Here is a 17,814-nt window from a genome sequence, read left to right on the forward strand (position 1 = left end):
AGCTTCCAACACTCTAGACACACTTTGTTGGACGCTGTCGGTGAACATCAAAGAAACTGTGACGTCAGAAGCCTCCTGAGAGGCCGAGCCATGAGCGAGGACGAAGAACTGCTTCGAAAACATGGCGGCTCCCTCGCCCGCCGCCGCCTTATCCGCCTCTCGGTTTTCGAATTCGTCCACCGGTCCCACCGGGTCGGAGCGCTCCGTGTTCCTTCGTCCACTGGGAACTCCTTCCTTTTCAAAATAACAGGTCGGATGGATAGACGTACGCGTCGTGCAATGACGTCTGCCCGCTCTGTCTGAGAAAATTCGAGACGCTTCCTTTGTGATTTCGAAAAGTAATCAGCTCGCTTGGATCTCGTACCGCTACTGCTCCCCGAGCTCCCCCATCGCCACCCATGTCCCTTCCCCTGTGCACTCCGCTCGGAGGAGAGCAGCGGGCGGATGGATTCAAAGGAACGAAGGAAAACGAGGTCCTCACCTATGGATGGGTCGGCAGAGAGTATCAGGCGGCGAGATCGGGCGGCTCCTTACACCAGAGCCATTCCTGGATCCTAGAGAAATAGCAACGCTTCCATTCCTCACCTGTGGTGGGAAAATTCCCTCCGCGCCCTGGACAGCATGATCATGACTCATGACGACCCATGACCAGTCTAAGGGGTCAAGAGGCTAATATTTTGCGGGAACGCTCGAGCGAGCACCGATGTCGTTCATATGTCGCGCGGGATCGCGAGCGAGGTCATCTCATCGGGAAGGCGTACATGGATGGTGTCGTCCTCGAATGAATTCTTTGACCGAATTCCCGCAATTCGGACATCGTCATGAGGATGATTTTCCATCGTTCCACAGATGGGGAGATCTCTCTTCAGATTGAGGGAACAGCAAAGACTGAAAATGTGCCTAATCCGCCTGTGCGGAGATCGTATATTATCTGTACAGGTTGAATATCGAAGCCAGCTCATCCATGGTAAAACAGTCGGAATTTATTCTAATTTGCCTAGCGTAGCCGACAGCTCCTGACAAAATGCGTTCCCAGCGATTGGCTCTTCCTCGTATCTCGGCCTCGATGGAGCAGGGCACGAGGGCGAGGGCTTGGTACCGTCTTTTGTGCGTGAATACATATTTTCCTAGTGATAGTGATTCGAGATTGTTGGCAAATGCATGCGTTCGCCCAGCTGGTGATAGTGTAGATGGAAATGCATTTGCTGCTGTACAGTTTCGACGATGCGTTCTTCTGCTTTGACCAACGCTGCCTTCCCGCTCACGTATTTCGCGTGCAGATCCTGAACGAAGCTCACTGTGAAAAATATCGCTGCGTTCGTAGGATAGGCGCGTATCAAGGCAGAGTTGAGACCTCGGAAGAAGCTGCGACCGCCTTCCTGCGCATACATCGATCGGGCCGTTTGAGTCAATCCTTTCGCCGTGGCTGAACTCTGTATTCGGGATTTGATAACGTCCACGGGGTATGAAACCACCCATGAGACGACACCTGCCAAACCACCGGCCATCAGGAGCGCCGACGTGCTCAAGTTTTGCTCGTCATCGGATCGAAACATCGAGCTGTTCGTGAAGAACTCGTAGCTTGCGAAGTAAGCACCGAGAGCCGGTCCGTCACGGAGGAGAGTCGATCCAAGTCCTCTTGTCAGGGCTCTGAGACCTCCTTCTCTCAGGACAATTCTACGCACGCAGTCAGCCGGCCCCGCGTAAGTGGCTCGCTGTGTAATCGCGGTCGGTGTGGTATCGGCTTGTACCTGCAGTCGAGTTTTGACCAGTTCCAGTGGGCTCGTGACGAAACTTTGTACGGAGCCTGTAATGAAGACGACTGAAATTAATCATGACTTCTCCAAGTGTGGTCAACTATCGAGCTCCGGTCAGAACTCTCCGGTTGGCTGATTGATGGTTTGCGGAATTACCTGCCACCATTCCCGCGACGAAATGCGTTTTCAGTGAATCCTGGTCTGAGAACTGTCTCGAGGTACATCCGTAAACTCCGAAAACTATCGCGTTAACAACCGACACGCCGACCATCGGCGAGGACATCCCGCGGAACAATCCAGAAACGGAGTCCTTGGCAATTATGCTCCTCAGACAGTGGAATGTGCCCCGGTAGACTGGATTCCGGGGATCCTGCGTCTGGAGTCGTACCTTCACGGTGTCGAACGGATGCCCGACAAGAACTCCAGCGCAGCCTGATCGGAGAAGCAAACGTTCAGAATTCGTCCGAATAGGTCAGCCCGCCTTATTCTGGATCATCTCGTGAACGTCGGAATCAGGGGAAGAATACTTGCCGCCAATGCAACCGGCCACGAAATCCATATGCGTCGTCTGGTTGCTCGATCAGGGATTTTGGTCGATAGGCTGGTTACGGAGGGTAGTTTTCTTTGCTTGGAAATCTGGATTCCTGGAATAGCCAGACATGTATCCGGTTCTGAGCTACGCTCTCGCACTCTCCTGGCGTATCTCTCCCGCATGTCCGAGCGATTTGCTCTGACTACTTTTTCTTGTGCGAACTTTGACGTCTGCGACAGGACCGAGACACGGAACTCCAGCCCGGGGCTGTCAGCGGAGGCAAATCCGAAAACTCACTTTTGAATCGATGGAATTATACGGGTTTAAATCTGAACTTTCTGTACACTTGGAACGATTTTTCGTCTCTCAGGAGCGACTCGAGCCAGCTCATCCTAGTCAGAACTCATTCGTCATTTGCGTCTGCCAGTTCGGAGGATGATCACAAATTTAAGTATCGCGATGTGTTGTCCGCGGAGAGAGTTTTACTGCTTCGAAGACTTTTCCTTATCGGTCTATATAGCCGGACGGCTCGCTTTCGCGTTCGAGGTGCATCCTCAAGATGCGCATAGATTGCGGGCCGACCTCACACAAGCTGTACCTTCTCGCTGGCCGTACGCTGTTTCTGATACGCGTATTCCAAACACTCGAGAATCTTCGAAAAGCGGATGGGAGCATATGCACGCCTGGACGAATTTTCGTTCACCGTATCGAGCCTGGAAAATTCCTGCGAGTTTCTATCAGCGAGATCGTCCCACTCAAATGACCCCCACAAAACAGACCTCAAAAAGAGATCTATTTATGATAAACCTATGATAATTGTCTGTTTCGGGCACTCGTTTAAATTGGTTGTTGACTGCAAGGAAGGCTGCGGGCAATGCCTCGCTCTTCCTGCCCAGCATTGTTTTGCCACGAACATTCCATCATGCGTAATGAGAACTCTCGAAAAAACCGGTCGAGCTTTCCCAATCGCGGGGCTATAAACCAAATTCGAATTACCTTCCGGAGCGAAAGGTCCGTCTGCGTATCGTCGGGGACTCCTTTAGACACCGTAATTCTTCGAATAGGAGCCAGGGTCGTCTCGTGCATTATGTGCTACATAATGCGCAGGCGATCGTTCTATCTCCCGACGATAGAGCTCTCACGGAATTCAGGGAAATTTAATGTAGCCCGACTATCGATCTTCAGTCGGATCATCGTTTCTGGAATGACCGGTTCGCACATCGAGACGAATTCAGCCCCACGAGGATCAAAGCCAGTACTGGAACATCATTGAAGAAAGACGGGAAATTAGTATATTTCCTTTTCTCTGTGATTGTAAACGGAGAATTGGGACTTTGGAATGAGTACATCAGCTGTGTTCCCCAAATCGTGAAGAGCTGTTGACATGGGAGGTGGGAATCGCTCATTGCGTACAGGTCGATTCCGGTGGCACTTCTATCAGACAAAATTCACTCACGTCTCGGAAAATCAGAATCCGCAATCGACTGCCTCTCGATGATGGAGGAAACGGGAATCGCCCGATAGATTGCCTACTCCCATTCGATAGTGTTTCGAATGCTCCACTCTCAAAGAATTTTCATTGCTCGAGTCACCATCTCAGGAAATACTGATTACGGATTTGCTTTGTATCTGAGTTGGAGCGGCACCCTCATAGGGGAGAAGGGACTGGTTGACAGCGGGCTAACATGCAGAATAGTCCATGGTCCGAATTTTGATGATACCGATTCTGGGAGCCCCCTCACCTCTCGGCTCTTTTTCCTCGCTTTCTGAAGGGCTTCATCAAGAGAGTCGTGAATTCGTAAATGCGTTTGTCTCATTAGTCCTATATTGGATTTTAGTATGAGGTTCCACATGTCCCCTTTATTTAGTTTCACATATTGCACTACTGCGCACGCTCACTTTTGAAGAGATCATATCAGGCCACGTCGGTCCCAGTAAGATGGTAGTCGAGTTGTATGCGACTCAATACTTTTACGAGGTAGTTTCTCAGTTGAACTCGTTTCATTTATATCTCCCCTCCGTGGGTTGTTGTATCTTACATTCCTGTGTAGGCCTTAGCTGAGCTGGCTCGGAAATCAAGGATATCGAAACTTTCTCCCACGGTCGATTTTCGCCAAGAAACAGTTCAGGAGTAGAAAGTCTTGTTTCTAGTCATTCATACCCTCCTGGCACGCCTTGTGGCGAACCTTGCAGCGCTGAAAGAGCGTTCAGCCGGTACGTTCGATGGTCGCATGGTGTCCTGGAACTCGTACAAGGTCGGCGGGAGGGCTCTCGTCTTTACTCCCTGATTTGCCGCAAAGCTCTCAAGGTCAGCGGAGCATTAATCAGATGACGCTCCGACGCCGTCTTCAGCGGTACCACGGAATGGTAATTGTAATATATAATTGATATAAAATTCATCGTCTGATGAATCTCTGGTCGGCAGTGACGTCGAAGAGGTCCTCACGGCTCTGCGCGTCTCGATAATTCGTAACTTGGCGATGGGATTGGCGATGTCGCCCCGATCCAGGAAGCAATCCCCCTAACCAAGTCCGGCGAAGTTTATGCGGGCGTCATCGAGCATCACGTCCAGCTCAGATGAAACGCTGCGCTTTCCCAGGTATCTCGCAAGCCGTGGAAGCACCCCTCTGCGCTGATGGAGACAACGACACTGGTTGATATAGAGAGCCTCCGTCGTGTCGAGGTTCACTTTCCGCGACAATGCCTGAGGAACAGATGATGGAATTGAATGATTGATGATGAAATGGTGCGTAGATCTGAGCATCACAAATCACATAAAGGAAACCAGATTCTCAAGCCCTCGACGTCGATTCCCTTGAATTGAAACGAGAAAATTCTACATACCGAATGTCTGATGATTCATCAAGCTGCATATCAAAGAATCTGACGATCGTTCAGAACCGGGAATCCACCTGCAGCGCGAGGTCTGAATTCCTGATTGTGATGTGCGCCCTGGAGCGCCGCTCAGGCGCTTTCTCCACGTGGCGCAGGCTTTCGACGAGCTACGAGCTCTTGTCTATCGAGCAGGTCAACATCGCTCACCAGAAATACCGTTGTCAGAGACTTCGTGTACAATCCCTTGATGGGCTCGACCACAGCGAGAGAATTGCGCACTATTCGTAGCGTCGAACAGTTCCAACGAAAAGGAACGTCGAGGACGGATAAGAGATCCGGAGTCTCTATGTCTTCGGCGGTTTTTACACCGAGGCCATTCGGGCCTGACCGCCGCTGAAACATTCTACATACCTTGCGCGCTCCGGCGATCGAAAAACCTCCCCGGCCGCGGATTCGAGGGGCACCACCAAGGAGCTTTTCGCGCTTCAAGTCCTCGTCCTCATCGACCATACCTGGAGAATCTCAGTTGAACAAATCCAGATGAATACATGCATTGCAGGGACAGGTGCTGGACTAGGAGTACGGAGAGACGGGGAGCGATACGCAAAGTATCATCTTGACACGATTTTTCGACGTGCATAACCGTCTACCTCCTCGGCCTGTCGCGGTCGATTCTTCGACGTACCTCCCTCTTGCGCTGGATTCTGCAGCGCCGCGAGCCGCCAGGGGGACGTATATCTCGCTAGTCGCTCGACCCTCATCTCGAAGTCTCCCAGTCCCAGCATTTGCTCTCGCGCACCAAAGTCGACCCCGTTCTCCCCGACGTCTTCCGAATCCTGTCTATCTCCTCTTCCGCCTTGGAGCGCTTCTTTCCTCGATAAACTTGCCGAGCTCTTTCATCACGGACGCGGCGTCGGGCTTGAGACCCGGAAGGTTGACCTAGTCGAGAGAACCTCGCTCCGAAGACACCGCCAAGGACTGCAAGAAATTCTCGGGGGTTACGGTTGCCCAGAACCTCATTATCAGGGCCAGCTGCTAGTCATCGAGACACGGGATGGTCCTTAAGCACTGCAAGGCTACTCCTCGGAATCATACAATGATATCCCATCCTCATGTTTCTGATACAGTCGGACATGCCTCGAAGAAGGTTCAAAATGTCGTGTCGTCTACCCATACGGCGGACACAGACAACTCATCGCCGACAACTCATCGCCGGACAAGTCATCGCCGGACAAGTCATCGCCAAATGTATTGGAGTGAATTCTAAAAAAAATGGTGCCTCGTCTCTACGAAAGGTCTACAGGGGGACGGACCGCGCCAGCGTGGATATAAATTCCGAAGAAGCGAAGGGACACGGAGGGCATGTCTTGTATTGAATGATCTGCTTCCTCCTGATTCTATGGAAATTAGGTTTCGAAGAAACACTTCATTTAAGACCATGAAAACCGATCGTCCGCTCTCAAATCGTCTTGAATGCGGACTTAAGAAGTACTTCAACTCACGGCGTGTTCCTTTTTCCATTCCGATATCTTTGTCGATACTCTTTCGAAGCAACAAAACACAAATGAGAAAAGTCGCGGAAACAAGCTCCTCTGGAGTCATATGAATCATCGACTTTGGCTGTCTCTCCACTTCATTGTGACCGAAGCGGAGTCGGAAAAGATTGTTGCCCGCGTCTTCCCATGTTCCGACGAGATTTCGACGCATTGGGGGTGTCAAAGGGTCTGGGCAAAACCTATGCAAACTCTGCCCTCCGAAGCCGATCTGATCGAGTGGGGTCTAATTTTTCTTGGAAGGTAATTTCGAGAGGAACATTTTCCGCATGGTCCCGGATCCGATCGCACCTCGTGGTCCCCGTAAACGCCCGAAGAAGTTTTACCTTCGGACCCTTCTATCTCGAGAACGGCTGCAGCTACAGAGTCGAGCAATAGCGCGATCGAAAGCTCTCGACGAGAGCTTTCGTTCGAGACCCCTCTCGACCAAATCGGCCTCTTCTAAGGCTTTGAAAATAGGGGACCCCAGTTTTCTAATACGGCGTTCTAGTACTTCTACACGAGACGCACCTTTGATAATATGTCAGATAGAAGTCCCAAGTGTCCCCCGACCATTAGCCATCAAACCGGGAAAATCGAAGGGGTGCAACTTGCTTTAGAAAAATTATCTTTACCCCGGCAAAAATCCGTATTTTCACGGAATTTTCCCGATTCGCCCTTCTTCGCCCGATTACTCCGAAACTAGCGCCGGGCGCCCGTTTCTGAGCCCGGAATCAGAAAGCTGACGCCGAGAGCTTTCGATTGCACCCGCTGGTTGTCCGATTCGGCCTCAGGGACAGGAGAAAACGTCCATACTCAGAGTTTTCATCCAATCCCATTGAGGAAGCACATGGATATTGCAATTCAGGGTGACACTCATTAGGGCTCATCGGGTATGGGGAGATGAATACGAACTATAGTCCTTCATGAAGATTACTACTTTATTCAGTCATTAGCTCCATCCGCCTCTGACTCCGTTTCGCCTCCAGACGGCAAAAATAGATTTTCCAGGTTCGCTGCCGGACGAGGAATGGTGTCGAGATGTCTCGCATGAGAGAGATAGAAAACCGCAGCGGAAACGTGCGAACAACAGCCCACCGTCCTGTTACCATTTGGACATTCGCACCAGTACTCCGCGATTCCGTCGATACTGTTCTCGCGTGGATGGTAAAGGATGTAAATCCTGTTGGTTTTGCGATTTACGTGGCGGGACCTTACTTGGAGCTGAACGACGTTCGGCGCCTCCCTGACGAATTTCATCTCGATGTCACCGTCGCCGTCCATTATTTCCGCCAGGTAGGACCGTGCGAGGTTGATTTGGTATGGTCCAGGAACGAACAGAAGAAGCTGACTTTCAGTCAACTTCGGGGAGTCGGTCAGGTCCTGGGCGGAAATCCTCTGAAGGAGGGTCCGACGTCGATTCCATCCTTCGTTCTCAACCCGCGACCCGAGAGTGTTCGGCAGGTTCATACGATGTTCCATGTGGTCAATGACGACCTCGCTCAGTTCGCCCTCTCCCCACGATCGGGGTCCATATGCATTCTCCAGATATCCGATGATTCCGCACAGAGATTCAACCTTGGTTAGGAGCTTGTTATCAAGGCTATGGTGCAGGAGCTTGTACCTCTGCGCGACCCGTCCATGGACTGCCTCAACGATCCACCGCACCTTCGTAACCAGACGGGATTGGTTGGCTTCGTCGCAGGGTAGTTGCTCACTGTTACCATTCATTGCCGGCATAACCACTCGGCAACCCATTTCGTCCATGCTCTTGACAGCGTCTCGGAATCCGCGGTCGACGATGGGGACATCGCCCTCAGTGAGCAAAGACAGCAAATCCTAATTCTTCTTTTGCACGTTGCTGCTGCGGTCTTCTATCTCGCTCATGCGAGTTATCTCGACACCATTTCTCGTCCGGCAGCGAACCTGGAAAACCTATTTTTGCCGTCTGGAGGCGAAACGGAGTCAAAGGCGGATGGAGCTAATGGCTGAATAAAGTCGAAATCTTTGTGAAGGACTATAGTTCGTATTTATCTCCCCATACCCGATGAGCCCTAATGAGTGTCACCCTGAATTGCAATATCCATGTGCTTCCTCAATGGGATTGGATGAAAACTCTGAGGATGGACGTTTTCTCCTGTCCCTGAGGCCGAATCGGACAACCAGGGGGTGCAATCGAAAGCTCTCGGCGTCAGCTTTCTGATTCCGGGCTCAGAAACGGGCTCCCGGCGCTCATCTCGGAGGAATCGGGCAAAAAAGAGGCGAATCGGGAAAATTCCGTAAAAATACGGATTTTAGCCGGGGTAGAGATAATTTTTTCAAAGCAAGATGCACCCCTTCGATTTTCCCGGTTTGATGGCTAATGGTCGGGGGACACTTGGGACTTCTATCTGACATAGTATCAAAGGTGCGTCTCGTGTAGAAGTACTAGAACGGAGTATTAGAAAACTGGGGTCCCCTATTTTCAAAGCCTTAGAAGAGGCCAATTTGGTCGAGGGGGGTCTCAAACGAAAGCTCTTGTCGAGAGCTTTCGATCGCGGTATCGCTCGACTCTGTAGCTGCAGCCGTTCTCGAGATAGAAGGGTCCGAAGGTAAAACTTCTTCGGGCATTTACGGGGACCACGAGGTGCGATCGGATCCGGGACCATGCGGAAAATGTTCCCCTCGAAATTACCTTCAAAATGAGACCCCACTCGATCAGATCGGCTTCGGAGGGCAGAATTTGCATAGGTTTTGCCCAGACCCAAACAGCATAGTCGTCTTCCCTGCTCGGATCGAATCATGAGATTCCATGGCATTTTTTTCGACGGAATCCTTGCACGCTGTCGAAAATGGAGTGCCAGTCTGTCCAATCTCAAGTCATCTCCGTCGCAAACTGTGTTGAAGTTCATTGGGAAGAACATCAGAGTGGATATTGGCGTTCGAGAATCGCGTCCTTCTTTCTTTCATTTTTGTTAGTTCATTCTTTCCGTTTCATTCCATTAGAACAACGAATAAGGTTTTGCTGGCGTGAGAGCATTTCTCGCAATGAAGCGTTGCGTACGGAGTTCGCGGTCCCTAAGGCTAGAAATCGCTCAATCACATCATCTCAGCCCCCTAGGAGAATGCCTGCAAAGAACTTCTCAGAAATCGAGCGCACTTTTCTTTACCGATCGCGGCTCAGAGGGCGTTTCGACGCCATTTTAGTCTCGGACTGCGCGACCGAGTTTCAATTCGTGCATCCATCCAATCGTGGACGAATGTCCTCCGGGGAACCGGGAGGACCGAAAGACAGCGATCGCGTACCTGCTCAGTGCGCACCGTCGCCGAGATTGAGCGCGTTCGACAAGCGATCTCCCTTTCACCGCAACCCGCAACGATCAGCGAGAAGGCATTCAAGTTCTTCGGGGATTGCAAGGACCACATTGGGGAGGATCCTGCACGAAGACCTTGAGCTTCATCCCTACGAGCTCGCAGTCGCTCAGGAGCTCCGCTCTCTAGCTCTTGAGGAGCGACGACGATCTCCCCCCACGGCTCCGATTGTGTGTTTGTTTGACCAGAGCTGGTCGATGCTCGTGGGTAGGTAGAGGGAACTCGAAACAAGGAGGAACGTTCCCACAGCGGCACGATTTCATCGAGAAAGGGAAATATACATCGGCTTTGTACCAAGGCTTCTTTCAGTGGTCGACGAGACCACCCCCGTGCACCCCCGTACACTCCAAGAACCCGATGCTTCTGCTGATTCCGCGGCTGCGTACACCCGAGGCCTTTGAATCCGCGGATCTGTCAAGCTCAGATCCGCGGATAAAATTCGGAAATGCCATGAGCTATTTGAGAATACCCGAGGTGCATGATATTTCACTTTGACTGATCTAGAAGACGGGCACTTCCATAGAGTTTCAGAGCTTCCTAAGCTTTGACTGATGTGGCGAATTGCAATCTTCTTGAGTTGTCAAGAGTGAGCCCAATAGGTCTTGAGACTATGAGGGGTGGCGATGAAATACGGACTCCGAATCGGATATAAACAATTTTACTTTATGACCACGTACTCTCATTGAGTATATCACGAGGTTGGGTTACGACTACGGGAGATCGAGGAAGCTCTACCAGCTGGCTCCGAATGCCTTTTGAGCATGAAGATATCATCTAATGCTTCGGCTTTGAGACTGACACGATTCTCGCCCAAGACATGTCGCATATGACTGAAACCCCTTTCGGGTTGAACAGATGTGGGCGGGATTGTTTTCAATATCGCGCGAAAGCTTTCCAGGAGATACCCACGGCTTCCGCAACCTTTGAAAAAAACGAATTATCTGCCCAGACTATTTTCGCCAAGGCGACTCCTGGACTGCTGCTCCCTCTGTGAGACACGATTACCGACTAACCCGCGAAAACGAAAACGATTCCGGGGAAGTTTCTGCGTCGTCATCCACAATTTTTCTTAGAGTACGCAGAATCTACTCATCCGAGGCAGGCCCCTGTTTGATTTCGCGTTCCAGTTCGAAGTCGTACTCTGAGTTTTCAAGGATCGCAAGCACGGTTGATAATACAGTCCGACGTTTGTTCGGTTCTTGTATGAGAGCTCTCAGCAGAGCTTAGGCTAAGGTTGACTCAGATGTCCTTAGCTCTTGAATAAGAAGCGTGAATATTTTGTCGGCGTGAACCAGCGTGGCTTCTTTCTTGCAAAGTAAGAGTATAACTCGTTTAAGGAGAGACAAAAGCCTAGCTATATTCTCCAATGCGGGAGCGTCTTTAGCGCTGCTTAGCGTTCCGTGTCGAGACATCACGTTGTCTAGGGCAGGAAGGATACGTAAGGCCCTTTAAATCATGACAACTGTCGAATACCAGCGAGTTTTGGAATCCAGAATGGGTCGTAGTTCGACTCCATTGTACTCTTCTCGAGAAGTCACCCGACGAATCTCATCCATGAGGTTCGGCTTCTTTTTGGGGCGCCGAACGGTCCTCCGGAGACGATCTGATCGCCAAGGAAAAGACTCGCCTCCTCCTCTGTATTAGTCTGAGATTCGGCTTCATCTTCAGTGTCTGAGCCCACTCCCCCAACGGTTTGCCATCTTTCGTCAGAGTCTGTTTCCTCTTCTCTCGAGACGTCGAGAATCGCGACGTCGAAGGCCAATGCCTTCTTCCCCTGAATGACTTTCCTCACTACCAGATCGAGCCCATGTGCGAAGCATTTCTGCTTCTGCACGCCCAGGATGTCAACCGCACGGAGCATGTCACTGGCTCCGTCGGTGGCTGTCGCAACGACGTTGCTCAACAGGAGACCCACACGCTGAAGTCTTTCTTCAACGAGACCGCTGAGGTGATGAAGTGAGCATCCAAAGGCTGGATGAGGCCTGTCGTTCCTCCAGGGATTATCCCCTTCAACAGGTGCCTCCCTCAAGGTTCCGACAACTCATCGTCCCTATTCGGAGCCCACGAATCTTGGAGAAGCAGAACTTTTTCACGATCTTGGGGCATGATCGGCTTTATGACGACCAGGTAGAATTGCCGTAGGTCTTTTTTGTTCATATCGGCGGTTCTGCCGGCGAAGGACACGATGTTCGCAGGATCCGGAGGTTTGGAATCTGGGAATTTCCCTTTCGGTTCGGGGATCAACACGTACATCGGGCGGAGGGTCTCTCCATCCATTGACACGACAGGCATTATCATTGATCGCCGTTTGGGTGGCATCACAACCAAAGACACACCTGTCGAGCCGTCCTTCTCGACCGCCAAATATCCAATGAACTCTCACCCTTTCCTCGGAGGTTAACCAGAGTTGAAAGGGGTTACACCGATGATCCCAAATTCATTCCAAAGTCCCGATTCTCCGTTTACAATCAATGGGCTGTTTTCAATGATTCTTGCGTTTGATTCGAGGAATCCGCGTGGCGCCCGGGTGCTAACATACAGCGTCCTTCGACAATTTTTGTTCACGGTGGCGGATAGTTGAGGAGAACAGACGTGACTTCCTGGTGTGGAAGCCCTCTTGGAAAATCCTTCAGCTCTAATCATTCATTCAAAATTCTTCAACTCTAATAAAGAAAAATTGAGATTGTGTTTCAATTCGCCGAGTTCGGCATCTGTTGAACCGACATATACGCCGTTCCCCGGCGAGGTTCGGGGCAACCTCGTGCCTGAGCGCCCGCCATTCCGTCCCCGAGTACTCCGGCTCTTTGGCCTCATGACCTCATGAGTGCAGAATTGGATGAAGCACAATACGATAAGAGCGGTCGAAGAAGCTTCGAGCTGATTTTTTGTTATGATTAGGGCAAGATCGCGTGAGCTCCCCATGTCGACGACTTCGATCAATGGAGGCACGCATTTGGAGGATTGCGGACTGATTGACCCGAAAAAAACGGCGCTGACTCCAAACATTTCATATTTGCTCTTTAAATCGTCTATACATGCGAGTTTCCTGAGCTCTCCGGGGGTATGCAGAAATCGGTGCGGGAGACCCAGCTACCCATCAAGGTTTCACTAAAAAACTGAGTGAACAAAGCTCCCGTAAACCGACCTCTCGACACCTTGCCGTACGAGCTGTGTCGCGTATTTCCGGAGTTCTAGCTCCGCACAGTATCACGAGATTTCGTTGCATGAAGGACGAAGTTTATTCGTCTGGTCACTCGAATGATTTTAAAGACGTTTTCACGTCGAAACTCCAGTTTCAACAACAAACGACCTGGAGGAAAGGTTCCGAAGCGAAAGCAGATGTGATACGGTGTATTGGCAGGTACACGGCAGGAAATTCAGCCACAATGATTGTCGAATCGTCAGCGAGTTGATTCCATAAGAAACGAGGATTTCAGAGGAGCAGTTCCAACGCTTGCATATTCGTGTTCCGAGGCACATTTCTTGTGAGCGAGACATTGGCACTCCTCGAACTCGACTGGAAATCGAGCTCTCGTTTCGCTGAAGGAAGAAGCCTGAAATTATAGAGGACTATGCAGGTTTCTGAGACTTCTGCTCCAGGAGAGTTCTGGCTTCTGAAATTCCAGTTTTGGAGAATCCTGGCTCTTGAGAATTCGGGCTCCTGAGAATTCAGGCTTCTGAGAGTTCTGGCTTCTGAGAATTTTGGTTTCTCAGAATCCTGGCTCCTGGGATCCTGGCTCATGAGAATCTGGCTTCTCATATGCTGGCTTGTGAGGGTGAACCCGCGGATCAAGACGCTGGTTCCCGAGAGACTTTCCAATAACTCGTCATTTACCGAGTGAATTCAAATAAATAGAGTCTCGTCCATCCATTAAGTCTCGCGCGTTCAAGTGAGCGGCTGGAGCGGACTACGCTCTTTTCTTGCATCTTCATGTATTCTCGAACTTATCGAAGGCAGATGAGGCTCGCTGTAGTGTTTCCTCCGATCGCTGAATAGCGTCTTCCTGGTCCTCCCGGACGCTGCGTCTCCTCCTTCGTCCAAATCCTCCTCCGGTAGTGACGGCCGGCAAGAACGTTATTATGCTAATCATCGTTAGCAGCGGGAGGGTCAACGTGATGGCGCCGTAGAATCTCTGCTTTGTGCTCAGATTCTTCGCATATTTAGGGTTGACGTACGGCGAGTCTGAGAAAGAAGAAGCACTTTTGAGTACATCAATCGAATTCAACTGGCCTAGATGGGGACAGCCGGCGGCTACCTTGAAGGAAAGCATCAAAAAGCTTTGCATTTACCCAAGTCCTCTGATGTGTACTGCACGTACTGTGCCGCTGCAGCGATGTCGGGGAATTGATCCGGATACCGTAAATCGACTTTCTCGTGCTGCCGCAACTTCCTCGTGGGCGATCCGGTGCATCGAGGCACAACAACCAAGAGCAGCAATAACCTGAGCAGTCTGTCTCCAGCCATCGTAGGTGTGCGCACGAACCGACATGTGGGCCGAAGCTCCGATGATTCTACTATTTATGTTCTTTCCGATCTCAATGGGGGATTTCCGAACCCTCACCGCGAAGTCTCGACCACGCGTGTCGCGTTTTCGCCGCGACGGATTTCATCTCTCGAGGGTACTTGTTAGACGCGCAGCCACTGGATTTGAACTCCGCTGAGTGCACGAGCAACTCGTCACGCGCGTCGACTGAGTACGTTGGGGGCGTCGGATTCCGCCGACGAGGTGAAAAGCCCCTTCCGTGAGGAGCGCTTACGATTCTGCGGTCGGGACGTCCTCTTCAAGTCCCGTACTTCATCGTTACATCTCACTCTTTCTACTGTTGATTGCGCCGTGCAGAAGATCCACGCAGCCACAGGCTGTTGGACTCGGCTCGGGACTCCGGCGCCTATGAGACTCGAGGGATCATCGAACTCCGAAGCAGGTGACGTAATTATCATTCGAAGAAGCCTCGGATTCTATCACCTCGGACGACACGAAATCACAACTCTCACGCAGCCAAATGGAGGAGACCGTCTTCCGCTAGATGACTCGGTGCGGATATAAGTCGAAAATATTCATGCGACGTCATCAGGATCACAGCCGTCAGGTGGGACCTCGGGGTCGGTCGTCGTCATCAACTGGGAGAGATCAAGAAGCCATCCTCTGTCGGCTCGTTCGGTCACATCTGACAGGAGCATGAGGACATCGCCGAAGCATCGAAAGGCTCGCTCTGCGGCGGCACGGACGACGGGCCGTTTCCAAAGTCCGTGTCATGACCGTCAACGCGTTGGCGTAAGCTAGCGCTGGTGCGGCTACCGCCTTTCATAAGGTCTTAAAGATCTCGAATCTATTAGATTCCCACACTGCTCTCGCTCGCAGTTGGCTCTAAAAATTTCTGAGACTTGTCTGTCCAGATGTCCTCCTAGGCATCTAGGTAGTGTTCAGAGTCTTGAACAGTTAGTGCCGGGTATTTGTTCGCCCCCACGAGCGCAGTCGGAAGAAGGCATTCCCGGATACCCGCTACGAACTCATTGAGTTGATGCAACCGACTAGCGTAGCCTCGGAAGTTCCGAAAACTGGTTAGGTACCAGATGCCCGACTCCCAGATGCCCGACTCCCAGGTGCCCGCTTCCCGCTACGACGAAGGCTTGCTCGAGCAATGGCGCAAGAAACTCGGTCGCCTCGGCGACTGCGGTCACAGCTGCTACCAGAGGCACTCGGCCCGGTTGAGTACGCTAGGCTCCTCAGCCGGCTGTCGCCGGAGAAGCCGGAGGCAAAGGGGCACGCCGAAATCATTGATACCTTAGAGAAGACCTCTCGTCCCACGAAGTCCGTCTTTCGGAGACGACATAAGATTCTCACGCAGAGTGCACCTCTCGATGATTGTGGACTGGGCGAATCTCAAGGGAGATCAATTCGAATGGAACAGCCTGACAGGGGAGATGTTTGATATATTCTTGACTATCAACCATGCGTCGGGTCCAGCCTTCAAGAATCTACGGAACGTCATGTTGAAAGCGGTGGACGATGAGGCCAAGCTGACAATCCCGGAGTTACGGAATATCCTCGTAAGTTATTCGACCCGTACTCTAGGATCGGCGATTGTTCCATCTGCGAAGGCTGGTGAGGTCACGATCATCGGTCTGAAGCAACAGAAGACCGAGACTCGATTCCGACCCGGAAACCCGGGCACCCAAAATTCTGATAAAGTGCGGAGTCCGTGCACCAGAAGCTCTTCTGAGTGTGAAAGTTGTAGTGGTCTTCATCGTCGCCGTTACTGTCGGTTCTCGAGGGCTACCTGCCATTTTTGCCGACGCCAAGGTCACACCAAGGAAGTTTGTTCGTCGTACCAGAAGAAGTCACCTAAGGGTCTCAACACGATCGGACTCCTGAGTTCAAGCGTTGGAGAAACTTCAAGGGTTCGTGGACGCGCTCACGCGACGGTGTTCATGAATGGCTTCCCGATTGGGCTACGCGTCGATTCCGGTGCTGATTCGACTACGATCGGGACAGCCGAGTGGAAACGCCTCAATTCACCGAAGCTGCTTCCTATGGAATCGAGCTGCATCGCTGTGAACGGTCAGGCATTGGAGGTAGAGGGTCACTTCATAGCCGCCTTATTTTTATCCATCGTTACCGAGACGGAGTTCGTCGATGAAGTGGTCGTTCTCCGGAGACGTCAGATCTCCTCGCTGGGCTATCGGCCCATTTTCAAGCTTGGTATCCTCGTGCCAAGTCCTTCGGTGGAATCTTGCGCCTTGGCGGAGTTGTTTAGTGGCTTGCGCCCGTTAGTGGCACGCGAACAGCGGCCCGCCATCTTCGATGGAAGATGGAGAAGGCGCGCTTTCGAATAAAACACTTTCTCGCCGGCAGTAGTGATGATAAAATTCAGGGCTCCGGAACAAAGGAGGTGATGGAGATCTTGTGGGACGCCACGACACTCTTCATGGACGGGACATTCAGGGTCGTCCCGCGACTCTTCCTCCAGTTACACACGCTGCATGCCCTTTATCGGGGTGGGATGTTCCCCTTGGCATTCTTCTTATTGCCCATTAAGACCAAGGGGACATACTGTAGGATGTTTCGCTCACTGAAGACCATCGCCGCTGCGAACGGGAAAGTTTTTGCTCCTCGAGCTTTCCAAATAGATTGCGAGGTTGCCACACTCGGGGCTATCCAGACGGAGTTTCCTCTGCCACAAATCAGAGGTTGCAACTTCCACCTTTGGCAGTGCCTCTGGCGGAAGTTCCAGACTCTGGGTCTCGAACCCTTCTGCGGCGATCCAGAGGTAGAGCAGCGACGAACCACGTCAAAGGTTGGCACAGTACTTTGTCGAAGATTGTCCCAAAAGACCCCGTGAATCTCTTTGAAATGATGAAGTTTCTGAAAAAAGAAGAATCCGTCGGAAAAGCCGCGAGACTCCTCCACCGAGCGGGGAAAGCCCCAAAAAAAATTTCTAAGAAGTACAAAATTTCGAACGATAAGCTCAATCGGTTCACTGAGAATTTGGGGAGCGAATCAATCACTCTTAAGGAGTATATTCTCAGCGACGCCTTCGATTTCCAGCAATAGGAGTGAAGGCTTTGATCCAATCCAATGTATCAGACGAGACTATCATAAGCAAAGATATGGGAAGCTTGAGGGAAATCCTAGGTCATCGTTCCTCAGAAAGCATGGGAGGGAATTCCCTCCATCCCATGCTTCCCCTTGGGATAGAACGAGGCCCATGGGAATCGAATGTAGGAAATCGTGTAGGTACCGCTGCAGGAGGGAGCCTCAATCAGTATAGGACTTGTATAGCGTAGGAATTTCCGGCTCTCGGG

General features: G+C 51.4%; 1 protein-coding gene across 1 annotated transcript; it reads right to left on the reverse strand.

Annotated features, from left to right (window-relative positions):
* Positions 1-965: 965 nt before the first annotated feature.
* Positions 966-2,778, reverse strand: LOC100907373 (mitochondrial basic amino acids transporter). Its single transcript, XM_003743547.1, has 4 exons — positions 2,587-2,778; positions 2,289-2,401; positions 1,914-2,189; positions 966-1,807 (listed from the first exon to the last, which is right to left on the reverse strand). The coding sequence occupies exons 2-4, from the start codon at positions 2,314-2,316 to the stop codon at positions 1,128-1,130; spliced, it is 984 nt and encodes a 327-aa protein (XP_003743595.1). The 5' UTR covers positions 2,317-2,401; positions 2,587-2,778; the 3' UTR covers positions 966-1,127.
* Between the last annotated feature and the right edge of the window lie 15,036 nt (positions 2,779-17,814).

Source organism: Galendromus occidentalis, unplaced genomic scaffold (assembly GCF_000255335.2).
Source record: "Galendromus occidentalis unplaced genomic scaffold, Mocc_1.1 scf7180000077448, whole genome shotgun sequence".
Lineage (NCBI taxonomy): Eukaryota > Metazoa > Arthropoda > Arachnida > Mesostigmata > Phytoseiidae > Galendromus > Galendromus occidentalis.